Consider the following 19,633-nt stretch of genomic DNA (forward strand, 5'->3'; position numbering starts at 1 on the left):
GGGGCCGCGATCGGCCGGCCCTGCGGTACCGTCCGCCCAGTCCGGTGGCTAGCCCACCGGCTGGGTCTTCTCCCCCTCCCCACACCCCCCTCTTCGGCCGGTCTCCCCCCCCCCCTTACTCTGTTCCTCAAATCCTCCCCTCACCCCATCTCTCTCTCAGAACAAGAAAAGAAAAAGAAGAGAGAAGAAAGAAGCAGGGGAAGGGAAAAATAATTACTAAGGGGGGGGCGTCCAACTAAAGAAAAGAAAGGAAGAAAAAAAAGTAAATCATAGTGTTCAGGAGCCAAAAAAAAAATCGCAACCCATTAACAGAAATCAAAGCTTCAACTCAACACAGTTTAGGCCAGAGGTTCTTCTCGGAATTACAGTACTCCAAACTACCATAAATAAATCATAAAAGCTTTACAAAAGTACCAAAGAAAAAGCATACCTGCTGCGTTAAGTTCTGAGAATAGCTAAAGCCTGAACTACTGCCAATGCCTTGAGGCATGGCGAGGGGAGTGCTTAAATAGAAGAAGGATGGGCAATCGTGGCTTAAAGAGGCATTGCATGGGCTCAACGTGTATTTTATTGAACTGAAAGGTGGCGAGAGGGTCAGATTGCATTAGTAAGGTGTCACTGGTTTCGGCTTTAAAGATGAGAAAGGTGGCAAGACTCTCTTGCCACGTGGAAGTGGTCTGCGAGAGGGAGCTATGGGTTTTTTTTTTTTTGCCTTAACCAAATTGGGTTTAAAAAAATTAATAATAATTAATAAATAAAGACCATTATAAATTATGGCTACACTAATAAGAGTAAAAGAGAACCCATAGAATGCTTTTGTATAACAAATTGAAAGAGACAAAATTTCCTTCTTCTTTTCATGAATATATATATATATATATAGGTCCAAAAATATTATATATAAAAAAAAAAAATTTTGGGGCGTTATACTAATGATTGTATAGCGAGCTTGGCTGCAACCATGGAAATGTTCTCCTTAACTATTTCCAGGGAATGTTCAAGCCCTTGAAGCGTGTCTTTAAGAACCATGGCCCTTAGCTTCTGTCGTTGCAACTTCAGCAGTTCTGATTGAGTAGATCCTGTCAAAGTAGCAAATGCAGCTCATTTCAGATAGAAGGCTTCCTAAGATTCCAGCATATTAACATGAGTAATTAGTTTACTAAGTGCTTTGGCTTTCTAACAGCCCTAAAGAGTATAATATTCTAGTTTCTAGTGTCCTTATAGTATGTAGATGATCAAGACTAAAACTCAAATTTAAGCAAGCAACTCAACAGGATTAAGCCTTAATTGAAATCAAATTCAGGTCTTCTCTATGGATCCTCATAAACTGACTGGCATTGGCCATGACCATGACCATTTCTCTTGTGAAATGCTAAAAAGCAAAGAAAAATAGAGTGAAAGAAATTTTGCCTGTAATAGGTTGGAGCGCTGCAAAGGATACACACTCAGCTGCGGATGGAATGAAAGCTTTATCACACTCAAATGATGGTTCCCTTTCAGCCCACAACAAAGAGTTTGTAATATGAGTCTGCAACAATGCTTCATTGGGAGCCTATTGACATGAAATAGAAAGCAGACAACTCCAACACATCACAAAAATGGTTACTCCATCTTAGAAATATTTTACTAGCAGAAGATTCACCTCTCAAAAGGTTTAACATGCAACAAGCTGACCATCTTTTCCCTAGACATCAAAGCATAGCAACACTATCTCTTTCTTACATTCCCTAGCAACATCAATACTACCTGTTTTTGCAAACCCATATCTCGTATTTGCCCAACCAACCGCATCTTGTTTTGGCATTTTATTAAACAAATGATAGGCATCTCAAGAGAAGTCTCTAGCAGGCATTCTCTCAAATAAATCCCATTCAACATTAAGCCCATCTTTGATTACTCACTCCCACTTTGGCATTCTATCAAACACTTGCCTAGTAAATTCAACAAACCGACACCTCAAATACAAGCCAATCACAGAACATTTGAAGTGAAAATTGCAGTCTTGAAATATACTCAGAAACTATATCAAAGTTTAGGTCCAAACATTTGCTAAATAAGCGGTCCAAACATTTGTTGTTACATGAGAGGTCCAAACAAAAGCAACTGAGAAAAACCAAGAGTTGTACAAACCAAATGGGCAAAAAAAAAAAAAAAAAAGCACGAATTTTAGAGAAAAAGGGATAAAAAAAAATTCAAACAAGAAAAAAGCCAAATCCCAACCATCAATAACCTTAAACAAACCCATTTCTTACCTACCCATACTGAAAAAAAAAAATCCATGAATAAATCAGAGAGAAAGAGCTGGGAGACGGTGTCGGTCGGGTGGGCCGGTCGTCTTGGTGGGAGGAGCTCGGTTGGTGGGCCGTTTGGTGGGCAGCGGTCGGTCCGTTGGACGATGGAGATGTACGGTGGAGAGGAGAAGATTTGGGAAGTGCCGGAGCTGGTGGGCGGTGAAGAGTAGTGGTCGGCGAACTGCAGTGGGCGGTGGAGATGGGGCGAGTTTTGTACGGTGGAGAGGGGAAGATTTGGGAAGTGGCCGGAGCTGGTGGGTGGTGAAGAGCAGTGGCCGGCAAACTGCAGTGGGCGGTGAGATGGGGTGAGTTTTGAGAGGATTTTGAAATTTTGGGATGAAAGTTTTTTGAAAATGGGGGGAAGAAAATGGCAGATGCGTTTTCTATACACCATAGAATTTTTGTTTTTTTTTTTTAATCAAAGAATAAAAAATAAATGGTGCCACGTAGGACGAGGGTCGGACGAGGGTCTGACCCTCGTCCTCCGTATAGACGAACTCAGCTGAATGACTGTGCTAGAATTAGTTGAAAGGAGGTTAATCTTGTTTTCTGGACAATAATGATCATTATAAAGAACAAAGATCTAGGGTTCGTTTGGGTTTGTGATTTCAAAAAGTGCGATTTAAAATCACAATTTTAAAATGTACGATTTGAAAAAAATGATCTTTAAAAACGCAGTTAAGCGTTGGCAAAATCGCAGTTTACCATTTAAAATCGCAAATTAACCTTTAAAATTCTGCGTTTTTAAAAAAGCACCATCTTATCTACGATTTGGAAAAACAGATTTTCTGTGTTTTGAAATCGTAATTTTTAAAAACACAGTTGTCAAACGATTTATGTTCTGCGATTTGGTTTAAAATCGCACTTATTGTCTATAAAATTGCAATCTCAAACGCACCCCTATTCAGATTGAAAATTATAAAATTCTGTCATTTTCCCATGCAGCGACCAAAAAGGCAAACAATATTGAAGGAGAAATGCTAAACATGAGACTTTCTTCTGTCTCTCATGTCCGTCTCTTTCCAGCGTGTCACTGCATTTAATTAAATAAATGAAAGCATTTCTCTACTTTGACAGACCCAGACCCGCGTTTTCAACATTTCCCCCCAAAATTTTCCCCCTTGCTCTTTCCCTCAAACATCTCCTTCCCCCATATCCGGCCGATCTCCTCCTTCTCCGGCGCTCCGACCGCAAATTTGCCCATCTCCACCGCCGACCGATATCCCCCCATTTTCCGACAGATCTCCTCCCTTTTCCGGCGCCGACCGCAAATCTGCCCATCTTCACCATAGGACTGAGCTCCCCCCATTTTCCGGCAGATCTCCTCCCTCTTCCGGCGCCGACCCATGATTTCTGCCAGTCTCCACCGCTGACCGAGCTCTCCACTTCCTTCGCCGACTGAGCTCTCAATTTTCGGCGCCGACCGATCTCAGCCCGTCTCCAAGGTATCCATTTTTACTTCTTGCTTCTATCTATCTTTGACTTATTGCCCTTGTCACTGTTAACATGAAGGCACCACAACAGATAAACAAGAGAAAATGGGCGTTTAGGGTGAGATTTGTTTTCTTTTGTTTTGCATTTGATCGAAAATGGGTGTGAAAGGTGAGATTTTTTGGATCCTCTGTATTCATATAGCTATCTATATAATAGTAGACGTACTATACATGTAAAATACATATCTATATATGTATTATATTCTTTTCTTTTTCTGGAAAAGAAAGTCTTTGGGCCCTCTGTATTGGTGTTTATGGGGAAAAAAGAGTGTTGCTGCTTAATAGGTCCTCTGTATTGGTGTTTAGGGGAAAGTTTTATTTTTGTGTTATGTAATAAACGTCATTTGCTAGGCCCTCATTTTGTTATTGGACTGTTGATCTTGACTTTCTAATTCTCGAAGAAAAATGATCTCACCACTAGTTCTGGATGAGCTTTGTCAGAGATTTATTTTCAAAGAATTTCCAAGCCATGAGTAAATCTGATGCTCACTTGAAACTGTAGATGAGTTTTTGTGGCTATACCAAATCGTGTGCATTGGGTGCTACCTTTACAATTGCCTATGGTGGATGGCTGTTTTTTTTTATCTATCTCTTGTACATAAGCTGTTAATGTGAGTGAATGTTGCAACTCTCAAGATATGCAGAAAATTGACAAAATGTATGCTGCTTTTACTGGCCAACCTCTAGAGAAAATGCAACAATACACTGAAAGGGATCGTTTCCTGTCTGTTTTTGAGGTAATGTGCTTAGCCTTTCTTCATTGTAGTTAAATGAGAAATGGATATGGCTAATATAATGGAAAGGGAAATGTTTGTAAGCTGTCTGCATCGCTAGAATTTTAATGGCCAAGTAACTGGTACCTTATAAATATTGCTTTTGAGTTATCACAATGACTGTACACCCTGAAAACTCAAAATTCAGAGCCCATTATAATGAAAAAGCTTCCATTTTCTGCTTCTTTTTTATCCCAGCTTCCTTGGCAACTGACTACTGCTTTAGTACATAATTAGACCACTGAAAACCACTAAAGTTTTTCTTGCTCTTGCTGCCTCTTATTGCAGGCTATGGAGTTTGGACTTATCGGTGGCATGTTAGAAATAGAATATTGAATTCATGATTCTCTACCAAACCATCTTATGCCTTCATAACATCATACTGCAATTTGCTATCAAACTGACAGACCCGGGTTGCCTTCAATGATAATTTGCCCATGATATATGTCAAGGGTGCTTGTACCAGAGATTGCCCACATGTATAAGACTGACCAGGCCAAGTAAGAAGCCACTGCATGCAGCTGGACCCAGAAGTATGCTATGGGATGATCGTTGTTAAGACGGCAGATTTGGATTTTGCATTACGAAGGAATGTGTAATCATGCCTTTGTTTTCTCTTCCTGTTGCTAGTTGTTTATTTTAGGGGTGTTGGGAGAAGATTGAGGTGGGGCTAGCATTTTGGTCAGAACAATTCTCTGCTGTCAATTTGTATAACCGAAGGTGGGAACAGTTTATGCACACTTGTTTGAAGCTGTTATCTCTGGCAATGTAGAAATATTCACTAGTGTATTGCAAACTCATTTGAAGTTGCAACATAATTAAGCAAATTAGTATTGGTTGATGGGTTCTATTTTTCTAAAATTGCAATTGGTTAACAAAACCTGATAAAAAATAAAAAGGTTTTATATTACATGCAACTAACCTATCACACACACAATTGTTTAAACAACTCAAAAACATATAACGGACTAAACATTACGTTAAATACCATTCATTAACAGCGAGTAAACTATCATACTACATCCAACCAGAAGTTTAATGAAATGAACTGTCATATTACATTCAACCAAGTTTACTAGATTTGTTCACCAATCACAAAATAAATTCCTCTACCAAAGAAAAAAAAAAACCAAGTGACCACATTACAATCATTAACTATCTGTCTTTCTTCTATCGTCTAGGACTTTTAGGAGTTCCATTATTTTCATCTCGTATGTAGTCATTTCATTTTTAGCCCATGCAAAAAAATCATAATCACCCTTTTTCTGCATGACAAAGAAAGAGTAAAAAATGTCATCACCTACTAGCGAACAAAGTATAACACAATATTAATTTAAAAAAGTACCTTATAATTTTCACAGTCATACCACTTTTCTGGCAGTAGTGGTATCAGTCCAAAAATACCTTACACGTGCAGCAACTCCACAATAACATAACGGACGTACACTTGACGCACTTGATGCATCACTATTTACTGACATTTTGGCGTGCCTATGCAAAAGACCCAAATAAAACCTCAAAGAATATCATCCAACCAACCAATCTAAGTATGCAAGTATGTCAAACAATCACTGGTTAAAAGAATATCATAATAAAGAATAAACAAACCCCCAAATGAATATTAGAATATCATTAAACACGTAGATAAAGAAGACAAGTAAATAGTAGCAAAAGTGAAGCCTTGTAAATATCCAAATGAAAATACAGCTAGGGTTCTTTTTATGTTATGGGCTACAATCATAACATACTAGTTTGAGACTACAATCAGGATCAACCTCCATAAAATATTTATGGCAACTAAAAAAAAAAAAAAACAAAAACAAACAAATTAACAACAAAATTTAGGGAGGACTTTTTTATTTTATTTTATTTTTTAACTGTCTTATCCAACACTGGTATTCATTAAAAACATCCAACGAAATGATATTTTGGATTTCTCTTCTCCCCCACAAATCAGCCTGAGAAATAATCACCATACAGGTTAGGCATCACCAATACATCAAAAAGTGCTGGATTCTTCCCAAGCTGTGTATGGAAAAACCAAAATTAAGTTTTAATCCATACATAAAAATGAAAAATGCACAACATATCTTGAGTGAATCTTGTAGAGTATAATATTGCAAGAAAATCTATATGCACACGCATCAAATTCAACAACATTCATAGAGTGAATCTTGTCTACACCATCATACAGCAATTGTCAATGACACTTCCTCGTATTTAATCTCAGGGTACTTCTCTGCAACCTCATGACAACACTGATAGTGAAGAAAACTGAAGTTAACATGACATTTATTGGTTAAACAAGTAAGAATCTCTAATCTATGGCATCTACTAGTGCAGACCTTTAGGAAAAGACCATCAGTTTTCTGCATAATGTTGGCTTTGTGTATTGCAGAAACCATCAATTTTCATATTTTATCAGCAACCAAACAAACGCGGCAACTACTCACTACTTAGAACCTACTTAATTACCAAATCAATTCACTAAAATCACTAAATCCTTTTTTCTATTTTCTTTTTTTCCTTGTTGTGGGGAGGGGGGCAATCAACAATGATTTATAAATAGATGTATATTTTCCAGAATAAAAAGTACCCTATATAAATATCCAGTAAATGGAGAGAAGAGCATGCAGAAATATATATGATATTATGACTCATATATGATATAATTTGAGAGATAATAAATTGATAAAGGGAAAGAAAGGGATTGTCAAAACCTCACATTACCAACATAAATGGATCGAGCATCCACTTCCTCCTTTTCAGCCAGAGTTGCAGAAGTGCCGGATGAATCTTCATAAATATTCAAAAAGAGCATATTTATTAACTAAATATTACAAAAATTCTTACTTAAAGAGTCAAATCCTGCCATAAAAATTAAATTATGCATCAGACAACATACATGCCATATGTGGTTCAAAATGAAAATCAACAAGGATGTACATCAATTCAAAGGTCTCTATTAAAATACCAGCAATTAAGTTCTTAAGATTACTGTAGATTGGACGGCTGCATCTGATTGCTTTGCTTCGACTTCTCTAATTGACTACTAAGATTTACTGCATTTGGAGACTAGAATTGGTGTTTTAGTATTTTTGATTTTAGGTAAAAAAAAAATGGGAAAAGGGAATATGGCAGATTTGTGAGAGAGAAGGGAAGCTATGAGAGAGAGAGAGAGAGAGAGAGAGAGAGAGAGAGAGAGAGAGAGAGAGACTGACCGTAGAGTCGGAGATCTGCAGTGGTCGGTTCTGGCGCTCCTCGTCAGCGCTTGGTCTGCTGGTTCAGAGAGAGAGAGAGGATCTCGGTTTGCTGAGAGAGAGAACTAGACGAGGGACGGTGTCGGCCGGTGGGGGAAACGGTGGTCTGCAGATCTCCGTGAGAAATGGGTCGCTGGTCTGAAAGAGAGTCTTGCTGGGACGGTGTTGGTCGGAAGAGATGGAGATGGGTCGCGGGCGCCGTTCGTCGATCTGCTGGGTCGCGAGTGAAGATCGATGGCCTGTGGTAGGGAGGAGGAGATTTGGAAATGGGGAAAATTTTGAAAATGAAACCAAAATGTCGATCCCCACGTTTTCAACTTGTTTTTTTTTTTTAAAAAAAAATAAAAAAAAAAATGACATGTGAAAAAAAGACGGAAGAGAGACGGAGGAAAAACGCATATGTAGAAGCTCTCGAGGAAGAGATAGAGAGAGAGTTGTTGAAATATATATATATATATATATATATATAGTGGTGTAATAAAGAGAGAAAATCCGGACTAGGAAGCAGGATCGAAGAGTAACGACAATCGAGGATAGAGATAAGAGTGATGATTATGATGATGATGGTGATGAGACTACAACCTTTTCAGTTTGTCACCATGGAAAAGTTCGTTTGTTACTCAGAACCTTCCACGTTACTTTTTTTATTTTTTATTTTATTATTAAAGCAACCCAATAACAATCTTTATCTTAGGCTTAGCTTCTTTAATGCTGTCGTTAAAAAATTAACAAATGACATTAGCTCTTATTGCTAAAAAATTAATCATATTCAAGCTGCTATTTACTTTATTTTTTATTTTTTATTTTTAATTTAGTTAATAGTATTTTTAATGTTTTTGGAACATCATGCAAACGCTATGACATATTCAACCGTAGAGCCAAGGATAAGAGGGGGCAAATGCCCATTATGGCCTTGGCTTGAATATAAAATTAAATCTAAAGAGACATAAAGATATGAGTAGGAGTTCTTGGTATGGTGCACTTGTTAGTTTTATTCATATGTTCTCTTTCAGCTATCAATGTGATTGAAACTATTATATATAGAAGATGGCTTATACTCTAAATACAGAGCAGAAGCAAATATTCTAATTCATTCGATTCAAACTTCTAAATTTGCTTCCGATTATCATTAGATGAAAAATGTTTTGAAATTACATGAGTTATCTCAAACATTATGATGATTAGGTCAAGATATAGTGAATACAATGAAGTTGGTTAAACTTTCAAAACAGCGTTTACAAGCTATAAGAGATGAAACGTGAAACTCTTTCTTTGAAGAAGTTAATGTATTTTGTGCCAAAAACAATATTTTTGTTCCCAATATGGATGATTTATACCAAATGCGGTCACGACGAAAAGTTTTAAGCATGAAAACTTCATATCATTATTGTAATGCCTCCAAATTATAATTCCAATAGAAACATATTGGGACGCTACTAACTACATTAATCCTTAATTGCGCAGAAAATTAGCATAATATGTAATCATTATACAAAAGCCTGAATAGCAAACAATTTAGAACTTTTACCCTTACTCTAATACAAATACACCAAAGCTCTAGTTAACCATGGAATGGTATGACCAATACATAACTTGTCTAATCAATGATAGCTACATAAAGTAATGAGAACTTACATTTCATTTTTACCCACAAACTTACATATAATAATGATAATTATCGTGGTATGATTAGTGTAGCTATCTTGCTATTTGGTAAGTGAAAATTCTTCTATTTTATGCTCTCCAATGAGAGTACAATATTCCATTGTGTTTCCATTTCATCCAAATGCGAAAGGGTGACGTGTCGTAGAATCATTACAAGTTAATTTTCCTCGGGGCGTTACAATAAGCCCATGATTATTATTTGTACATGGAAGTCATGTTATACGATGCAATTAACCGTTGTCTTTTACATGCATGCAATTATAAAAACTTATAGGATACATCATACCTTTTTCAATATCCTATTTTCACAAATGGAGTTCATAATTCTATAAAATGTTTCATGTAAGTAAAAAGCATGCATGTTTGATATATAAAATAAGAATGCCAAAAGAAAGTGATAATAGTATCCATATGAGTTTCACTTACCTCGATCGTAATGATTTCCTTTGTAAGAAAAATTCTCAACAATGTCTTCTATGAAAAACCCTAATGTTATAAGGTTTTATCGGACAAAACACCTACCTTAAACCTCAAAAATTGACAAAACAACATGCTAGACCAAGGGGTGATTGATCGCCCCTCAGTGGTGATCCCTGCTCAGCCATATCACTCCCTAACCCCCTTAGAAAAAAATCCTCTCAACCCCGGTGAGGCCTCTAGAGGCCCTAGGACTTTAAAAAGATCATCCTAAACCATTATCTAAGACCTCAAACCCCCAAAAACAAACATTTGTACATTGATTACGAAAGGGTTCACAACTCAATAAACAACCACAAAGAAATAATAAACCCCAACAACATATTTGTAATTTTAATACCCCGTTTGGACACGTGGGACACGTGGAATGATGGAACGGTACAACGTAGCACAAAACGATTGATTGGTGCACTAAAAGATCAATTTGTTATAGTTTGCGTGCTTTTGGACATAACTTTTCAACATAAAACTTGTGGGAAAGACCTTATTTAAGGGCATAGGTGTAACAACCCATCCCTAACGACATAATATTGTTTGATTTTGACTTCCTTGAACCAAACTTCTCAGGAGGTCACCCATTATGTTATTACTTTAATATAAGCACGATTAATTGCGGAAATCTGATAGGTCTATCATGGCTTTAAAATGTGTTGTGCTAAGAAGGGTGTGAATATATATACAAGCACATCCTCATTCTCATACCCAGGCAATGTGGGGAGTCACAATCACCCCATCTTGGGACCCAATGTCCCCACTGGTGGGATCACCCCATTCTTAGCGTCGTAGCGAGTGCCTGCTTGTGACCCTCATAGACTTCTACATGCCCTCCATCTTAGGCTGGGTAATGGCTCCAATACAATTTGTAACGACCCACCCCGAACAATACAATATTGTCTGCTTTTAGCTTTCTTGAATCAGACTTTTCAGGAGGTCACCCATCATAATACTACTCTCGCATAAGCACGCTTAACTGCAAAGTTCTAATATGTTCATGGTCATCACGGTTTTTCAAACGCATTATCTCAATGAGGGTACGAATATACATATAAGCACATTCTCATTCCCATACCCAAGCGATGTGGGACAGCATATATACCAACCGTGGTTATGACGAAAAGCTTAAAGTATGAAAACTTCATATCATTACTGTAACGCCTCCAAGTTATAAATCCAAATAGAAATATATTAGGACCATAATAACTACACTAATCCTTAATTACACAATGAAAATCAACATAATACGAGTATTATACAAAAGTCTGAGCAACGAAAAAATTTAAAACTTTTACCCTTTTTCTAATATAAATATACCAAGGCTCTAGTTAACCATAAATTGATATGAACATTACATAACTTGTTTAATCAATAATAGTTACATAACATTTCTCATAAACTAATGAGAACTTTACATATCATTCTTATCCACAAACTTACAAATAACCGTAGTATTCTATAGTTCATAGTCGGTGATGGGATTTGACGATCCCTTTGATAACATAATAACATATCAATCATAATGATTTGTCTTGATGATGGAGCCCGAAACTTCTGATTGATATGTTGGTGTAGTTATAATGCATTGAACTGGAGCACGCGAGTTGTTATTCCATAAACTACTGCCAATTGAATAACTTGAACTCAAGATTGCTTATAGCATTGATTCTAAATCCTGAGAGGAATGTAAACTCAAATGTGAAGTGTAAGTCACTTTGATACATTTAGGAGTGAAATCATTCATTTTCAAAATATCATTGTGTTGCGTAATTACAGGTAGTATTGTGAGAACACTACTATTCAAGATAGAATCCATAATCATTGTGGGAATTGATTATTCTAAGTCTTAAGCTTGATCATTTTAGTAAAGAGTTACTAAAATTAATTGTACTCAATGAGATATGATTTCAATAGTATGAGAATAATCAAGAAATTAAATTGGGGATTAAAAGATTAAGAGATAATGAAATAAAGTGACAATAGATTTCTCTTTGGCTTTAATTTCACTATTCATATTTCAGGGAGGGGTCAAACGCAATTATAAGAAGTCAATGGACCTCTTGATTAAATCAAAATAAATACTAGATAAAAATTACAACTTTTTAGTGGAATAAATTATAATTAATGGTAACCTAGAACAAATCATAAGATGATAAGTTTCTTAGGCCTATTGGAGCTAGTCATTTATTTTCCCTCTAAGTTCCTGCTCAAGCTAATTATTGGGCTTGTCAAAATTTCATAGGAGTGCTACTCCATATAGTGGCTGAACACCAATTCCTTGTGGTGGTCGAATTCCTAGTGTCCCAAGGACTTGTTCTCCAAGTTTAGGACTCTAGGTTAAGAGGTATATATAAGGCGGTGTTATGCAATATAACCCACATAATTAGAATTGATAAGAAGATCAAAAGATCTATAAGAGAAACCCTAGCCTTAGCCATGCATCACAAAGAGAAAACCCTATCCGCCTATCACCAAGCTATGCGATCATATATACCTTCTTCTCTTTCATGTTTTGAAAAATTTGGTGCTATGTTTATATGAAGCTTGCTCCTTGGTAATCTTCTGTAGTTTTTGATGTGATTATTTCACATGCATGTTCCCAACCGTTAGTTAGGCTTGTATCTAATTTGCTGTTCTTAATGAAAATGGGCATGAGAATTGCAACTTACTTGAAGTGTGTGGTGGATTGGGCTTTCTTAAAGTAGCCTTAGTGTGTTTGGCATAAATTTTTGAAAGGAGAAAGGGGATGAATGGATTGATATGATATAAAGGTGGGTTGATGTGACATAAATATGAAATGCGTTCTAAATTTTGTGAGGAAAAGGTGAAAAAGTTATTTGTTAATATGTGAAGAAAGAAGTTCAACTTTTTTGAATAGAAAAGAGAAAGGAGAAAAGACACTTTGCCCCCCTATTTTATCCATGGTCTGGCAATAAACCCCCTAATGTATTAAAATTGTTAGATGACCCTCCCGAACTTGCCAACGTGTGGCAAAATTTACCTTCCGTCCACTCACTCGTCTGTTTGAACGGAAAGTTAGTCATGTGCAACTCACGTGACCATTTAAGCAAAAATCATTCCAAAATTGCCCACCTATTAAACGCAGCGTTTCAGTATTTGTTCATGTGAAAGTCGTCTTCAAGCCTCCCAACACCTTTAACTAGGTTCTTCATGCACAGAAACTCGAAACTCCACGTACGTCTTCTCCACCTTCCGATCAACATCGTGCAGGAAAACTTGAGTCGCACAGGATCCCTTCCTATTCCTCGCCATGACAGCCGTCGAGAGTATCGCGCTTATCTGACCTGGCGCCTCCGCGAAGTATCCACACAGCACTTCGATCATGATCATGTCACGGTCCAAGGTTCTACAAGGAAAGCTTATGCTAGAATATGGTTGAAGTGAGTTGAAGTGGTCTGAGGGTCTCTGAAGCTAGCTTGGAGATAGAAGACTCGAGAAGAAGATGACATCTCCTGGGTGTACGTGGCAGATGTTGGGTGGAAGTTCAGAGCATCATGCGATATAGCTGTTGTCCGATATTTCAGTTGGCACGTGGGAATTGAGTTGTTGTCTTGTAATAGAAGTGATGTCGTTTTAGTCATTGTATTGTGGGTTTTGATTACCTGCATGAGCGAGTCATGGCCGAGCCCGAAGAAGAGGAAGTTGCAGGGGGCGCGTGACTTGAGGACCTCTAAGGCAAATAAGAAACCATAGTTTTAGCATCATTTTGCTGGGAAACGTTGCACTATAGCAACTAATATGCATCATTTGGAGGAAAACATTTTGTCTGACCTACCTTTTCTCTTGAGTTCAACGGTGCATCGTGCATGAGCACAAAACTTTTCTCTCTAGAGTATCCCCATCCTATGCATGCTATATCTATATATAATTCTAGCTTCGGAAAGCATGCAAAAGTTTTAGCACACCTTCATCACTGAGAGAGAATATTCAAAAGAAGGGAAGATAAACAAAGAGAAACAGAGGATGGCCACTGGAGCAGTTGACATGATACTTCAGTGTGTCTTTCAAGGAAACTTATCAATGCACGACATGGAGTTCGAGCGGATGCCATCTTCACTGTCGTATGTCATGGGGGGAAGTTGACCCATTGGGAGAACCGGTTTTCGGTGGATATCCTTCAAAAGGCGTAGCCACTCTAGCTCAAACTCCACACAGCTTCTCATAGCCATTATATCGCAGCCGCTCGGGATGCAGAAGTTATGCGCTATAGTCAGTAACTAGTAAGGAGCATAGTCGTGGAGAAGCCAGTCTGGACATGAATCTTTGAGGAATCGAGTCATGGACTCTTGGAGAGCATCGTAAGCCTTCTTGAGGAATGGGACCACGTTCAACGGGACATCTATGGTGGCCTCGGGATTTTCCGGGAGGTTGTCCACGTGGGGTAGTGGAAACTTGATGAAGTTAATGAGGGAAGCTAAACTTAGGGGAAGATTCAGGAGGCGATCAATGTTTCGCGGGGTGGATACAAAGGAGATGCGATGACCCTTTGAAGCAATGAGCTTGGCGAGCTCTAGGAATGGGATCATGTGGCCAAAGGCTAGCCATGGAAACATGGCTATGTGAAGCATTTTCTCCTCGTTGGTCATGGACATGACAAGCCATCTTCCTCCTCTTGATAATAGGTTTTAATATTTGTCAGTAAAAATATACTGTAACACAACCACTTGTTCACTGATTTGGATCTTGGGAGGTTACGTACACTTTTTTTTCTTTGATAAAGTTAAGGCAGCTTTGATTGGAACAAGAACAGCTCCCCTACAACCTTAGAAATCCAACCAATACTATTTATTAATTCTAAAATGGGAGACAAAGAAGAGCCTTTTATTGGCTACCTCTGTGAGTTTCGAGGCACTGCCTGGCTGCTTGGCACCACATGCTAGCAGCTCCTGACAATTCCTGTGGTTCCTTTTCTACGAAGACGCGTCAGCTCTTCATGCAATTAGCTAAACACGCTTATGGGATTTTGTCAAATAATTTCAAATAGAGCTTATGGGAGCTCTGTTTCTGCTCGTCCTTGCCGGTAGGATCTTCCTCCTGCTCGTAAAGTCGCTGTGCGTCGCGTGCGGTAGCAACATCGGTGACGGGACTGAGGACCGGCTTGGGTCGCGGCTGATGCTCATGTGCTTTCAGAAGGCTGAAATAAACATGAGTATTTTTGGAAGGTAAAATGCATTAAAAGGTCACGTGCCATGTACATGACAGACTTTCTGTCCAAACAGACAGGCAATTGGACGGAAGGTAAATTTTGCCACACGTTGACAAGTTCGGGTGAGTTATCTAACAATTTTGATACATCGGGGGGTTTATTACCAGACCGTGGATAAAACAGGGGGGCAAAGTGTCTTTTCCCTAAAGAGAGAAAGGAAAAATGAGTGAATTGTCAAACATGCACTTCCTTTGATCTTTTGTTATTCCTAGAACCTAGCATAAAACCTAATTAGAGTATCGTGGGTGTTGGAAAGTTTACTCGAAGTGCTGGTATTTGATATACTCGAACACAATAAACCCATGACCAAAGCCATTGCAATTCACCCAAATCGACATCTCTACCCTTCAAAAGGCAAAATGAAGATAAAATATTTTGGGGTAGTTCAATCTTAGAGGCCTACGTCCACTATTGAAAATTGCTCTAAGAGCTAAATTTTGCTCTTATTTAACTTGATGATTTATAATACACTATAACCCTATTTATAGAAGAAATGCGGTAGGTGGAGAGAATACAATAAATATAAGATTTGATTACAATCAAACATAAATGGTAAATATTTTAATAAAGAAAAATCTATAAACCTAATATGGAAATCACATATTCTAACAATAGGACATACCTGTTGATCTTTCTATCACCCTAACATCCCCAAACAATTAACGAGAGATGTGTCACTTCGTCTATTTGCCACGTCACTTCATATAAAATTATAATCATACTATTTTCCAAAAAAAAAAAAATTAAAGGTGGGTCACCGCAATAAACAAAAGGACAATGATACTCTTCATTTCAAAGATGAATCATTTTATAGTCTACATGATGTTACGTAACTTAAAATTTTTAAATAACATGACAATATGTTTTCGATGTAACATTATGCATATTGTTAAATGCAATAAAATAAAATTTTGATCATAAAATTGTTTTTCATTTCAAATGAAATAAGGAGGTTTGTCCCTAACAAAAAGAGTGGCTTGAGACCACCTTCACAGTCACTTTAGGGGTGGCTCCACACCCCTTTGCTTGCGACCACCCACTATATTTCACTATGTGGGGCCTTAATTTATATATATATATATATATATATATGTTACAAGTAGTTATTTAGTTTATAGAAAATCAACGTTAAAAATCCATTCCTCGAATTTGATTTTACTTTAATAATATTTGGTAACATAAGATTTAATTTTATATATATATATATATATCTAGTGGCGGAACTATGTTAAGCCCAGCATAGGTTGTAGCCCCCCCCCACAATTTGTTTTAAAAAATTTACTTTATAAAGGAAATTTTTTAACTAATTGGTCAACGACGTACTGCATAGGGAAAAAAAAAAAAAATCAACGGCCCCCATACTTCCTTTTTTTTTTTTTTTTTGGTTAGCCAGGTAGGGTATGTATGAAGTGTTAGGGTTTTTTTAGATTAGAAAGTACAAAACTGAATAGTAACTTCTTTCCCAAATTGCATCCTTGCTTTTTTGTTCTTGCTTTTTTATAGCTTTCTATTAGACCCTTTTTTTTTTGGTCACTTGTTAGCCACACTTCTCTTCTAAAAGTACAATTTTTATGGTTTTCTCTTCAGTTACATATGTGACTTCCAATTTTATTCTATTTTATTTTTTTAATGAATAGCATTTTCTATTATTTGTATTATAAGATAATTTTCTAGTTATTATTGTTTCTTTTTGTTTTAAAATTACTAGCTTTTAACCCGCTTTATGAGCGGGCTTTTTTTTATAATAATTTATTCGAAAAGTCTTTTAAAGATTATTAGAAATTAATTTTCTTTTCTCACTCATTTAATTAATTGCTACCAAATATATATATATATATATATATGTTTTTAAAATCATCTTGAACAGTTCGTCACATACCTTCTCTTCGGCCTCTTTTCTCGATACCTTTTATCAAAATATTTCAAAATGTTCTTTTGAGAGTGAATAATTTGGGTGAGTAAATTTAAAAAGAATTATATTTGGCATTTAGACAGGCCAATTCCCTACACTTAGCACACATCTATTTTGAATTAACAAAGAAACTTCTCAACAACCTTAACGTTACCCATTTTGCAAAATCCTAAATAAAAGTGTGAATTATTGTAGAGTGCTTCAAAATCAGAGTTTATGCATAATTAAAGCTGCAATTTGAAATTACCTGACAGATCAAAATAGCCATTGAGAGAGCTCGGTTTAACAGCAAGGAGTAGACGGCGTTGAACCTCGATCACTCGTTGATAATCAAAATATTGTGTTGGATTAAAAAGAAATATTGGATTATACATTCAAAATATTGTATTGGATTATACATAAAGTACTTTCAAGTTTTTTTTGTTGGTCGACGACATATTGTACAAAATCAAAATCAAAATCAAAATCAAATACAAAATTAATCAAATATTTCAATAAAAAAAATAAATTACAATTCAAACAAATTTTACTTATTAACCAAACTCAATTCTTGGATTCACACAATATTCCAAAATAAAAAGAGAGAAGCTAGTCGGTCTCTCTTTTTCTTTATTTTTATTATTTTTTTCTTTTTTTTTTATTTATTTTTTTTCCAGATATGCCGATTGGTCTAAACAACCTAAAGAACAAAAATATCAAGGCCATAGCTAGGCTAGAAGAGTTGAACAAAATAAATAGAATGAAAAAAATAAAGAAAAAAAAAATGTATTAGTTAGAATAAGTAAAACATGATGCGGAATGACTAATTAACCTCAAATACAAAACAGACAAAACAAAATATTTTTTTTATGAAAGACAATAAAACAAAATATTTTAGTAAACATTTAACGTAATCAAATAAATTATCGCATCATGTTCAATGCTTAATATCTCTTTGCGTTTCGAATGTATTTATATTCATTTTATGCACAACAATCAAATAAATTTTTGCCTTATTTTACTTTCAAAAGGCATAAAAACACTTTAAAAAAATGGCTAAAATTAGAGTAAAACACATGGTTTAATATAAATATTAAAGTATTAATACAAAATTAGTAGCAATTTTTTAGTGTGATAACTATTATATTTCAATACAAATAAAACGTAAATAATTCTGAATATTTGGAAAAGATAAAAACATTTTTTTTTTTTATGAAAATTTATTCCCATAGCTATATATGGTTGAAAGCAAAAGTATAAAGAACAAAAAAATAGCAAAAAGAATAACTGGATTCTAGTTATAAAAATGTATAGCACACAAAGATACAAAAAAGCAACAAAGTTTTTGTTTAAATAGAAAACATAGACCGAATGATTGTCAAATTTAACCTCCACAAAAGAAAAAATAAAAAAATAAAAAATTAATTGTACAAAATAATTTAAAAATAGGAACAGTTTATGGTCTGTTAAAAAGATTGAAATATTATATGTTATAATTAAAATTTATAATTATCTATGCAAGAGAAAGCATATAATTATTTAGTTTTGTTTTAATTAGCAGACAATAAAGTTGAAGGAATGATATATTTTTAAGAATAAACTTTGTAAATAGTATCATTTGACCTCATATTTCAACTAAAAAGTATAATTATATAAGAATTCAATTTATAAATTTAAATATTTCTAAAATAGTATTTATTAAATAATAAAATCACATGCTATCCATAAGGAGAGAATCAAAATATTGTATTGGATTAAAAAGAAATATTGGATTATACATAAAGTACTTTCAAGTTTATTTTTTTATTTGTTGCTCAATATTGACATATTGTACAAAATCAATCTAATATTTCAATAAAAAAATCAATTACAATTCATACAAATTTTACTTAGTAACCAAACTCAATTCTTATATATATATGCACACAAACCAAAATAAAAAGAGAGAAGCTAAACAGTCGATTTTTTTTTTTGTTTTTTAATTTTTTTTTTTTTTTTTTTTATTTTCAGATATGCCGGTTGTTCTAAACAACCTAAAGAACAAATATCAAGGCCATAGCTAGGCTAGAAGACCTAAACAAAATAAATAGAGTGAAAAAATAAAGAAGAAAAAAATGCCTAATTAACCTCTAGGTAGCACATGGAACGATCTCCTACTTCAACAAAATATAAAAATACATAAGTGACGTTTGGTAATATTTTTTGCTTGATTTTACAAATAAAATGAAATTCAAAACAATACGAACTAATATTGAGCATGAAATTTCGTTTTACCCATACATATCATATATATATATATATAGTGCTTAAGTATTAGAAAAGGGCCCAATATTTAGATCTTGGCAGTTGGGTTAGCGCTTAGCATGTGAATAGTAATACAACATCCTTACTTAGCACATCTATAAAAAACAATTATACGAACAATATTAGGAAACACACGATATATATATATATATATATATATATATATATAAAATGAACACCAAATTTAACCTCCACAAAACAAAAAAAGAAAAAAGAAGAAGACGTAATTAATAGTACAAAAGAATTTAAAAACAGAAA

The 19,633-nt window shown here is 35.4% G+C and overlaps 2 protein-coding genes and 2 long non-coding RNA genes across 4 annotated transcripts; 1 reads left to right on the forward strand and 3 right to left on the reverse strand.

Moving 5' to 3' along the window:
* Nucleotides 1-924: 924 nt before the first annotated feature.
* LOC133879131 (uncharacterized) lies at nucleotides 925-1,764 on the reverse strand. The gene is made up of 3 exons (XM_062317675.1): nucleotides 1,747-1,764; nucleotides 1,411-1,552; nucleotides 925-1,079 (listed from the first exon to the last, which is right to left on the reverse strand). Exons 1-3 carry the CDS (start codon nucleotides 1,762-1,764, stop codon nucleotides 925-927), a joined length of 315 nt encoding a protein of 104 aa, XP_062173659.1.
* Nucleotides 1,765-3,377: 1,613 nt separating this feature from the next.
* LOC133880170 (uncharacterized) lies at nucleotides 3,378-5,355 on the forward strand. Its single transcript, XR_009902202.1, has 3 exons — nucleotides 3,378-3,736; nucleotides 4,421-4,521; nucleotides 4,846-5,355. It is a non-coding gene; the product is annotated as an uncharacterized LOC133880170 (long non-coding RNA).
* A 207-nt stretch (nucleotides 5,356-5,562) lies between these two features.
* LOC133878807 (uncharacterized) lies at nucleotides 5,563-8,092 on the reverse strand. Its single transcript, XR_009901994.1, has 4 exons — nucleotides 7,779-8,092; nucleotides 7,283-7,353; nucleotides 5,903-6,048; nucleotides 5,563-5,822 (listed from the first exon to the last, which is right to left on the reverse strand). It is a non-coding gene; the product is annotated as an uncharacterized LOC133878807 (long non-coding RNA).
* Nucleotides 8,093-12,864: 4,772 nt separating this feature from the next.
* Nucleotides 12,865-14,143, reverse strand: LOC133879132 (glucuronoxylan 4-O-methyltransferase 2-like). The gene is made up of 3 exons (XM_062317676.1): nucleotides 14,023-14,143; nucleotides 13,577-13,644; nucleotides 12,865-13,385 (listed from the first exon to the last, which is right to left on the reverse strand). The coding sequence occupies exons 1-3, from the start codon at nucleotides 14,141-14,143 to the stop codon at nucleotides 13,110-13,112; spliced, it is 465 nt and encodes a 154-aa protein (XP_062173660.1). The 3' UTR covers nucleotides 12,865-13,109.
* Nucleotides 14,144-19,633: the final 5,490 nt, after the last annotated feature.

The sequence above is a fragment of the Alnus glutinosa genome, chromosome 10 (genome assembly GCF_958979055.1).
Source record: "Alnus glutinosa chromosome 10, dhAlnGlut1.1, whole genome shotgun sequence".
Classification (NCBI taxonomy): Eukaryota; Viridiplantae; Streptophyta; class Magnoliopsida; order Fagales; family Betulaceae; genus Alnus; species Alnus glutinosa.

What these genes read in the sequence shown, in the direction of transcription:
- LOC133879132 (XM_062317676.1), bottom strand. Translation starts at nt 14,143, where the DNA reads ATGGCTATGAGAAGCTGTGTGGAGTTTGAGCTAGAGTGGCTACGCCTT. An exon ending in GACATACGACAGTGAAGATG is followed by an intron (nt 13,645 to 14,022) that starts GCATCCGCTCGA and finishes TATTTGCCTTAG; the next exon opens with AGGTCCTCAAGTCACGCGCC. An exon ending in GCCATGACTCGCTCATGCAG is followed by an intron (nt 13,386 to 13,576) that starts GTAATCAAAACC and finishes TCTCCAAGCTAG; the next exon opens with CTTCAGAGACCCTCAGACCA.
- LOC133879131 (XM_062317675.1), bottom strand. An exon ending in AGCGCTCCAACCTATTACAG is followed by an intron (nt 1,080 to 1,410) that starts GCAAAATTTCTT and finishes CTACTTTGACAG; the next exon opens with GATCTACTCAATCAGAACTG.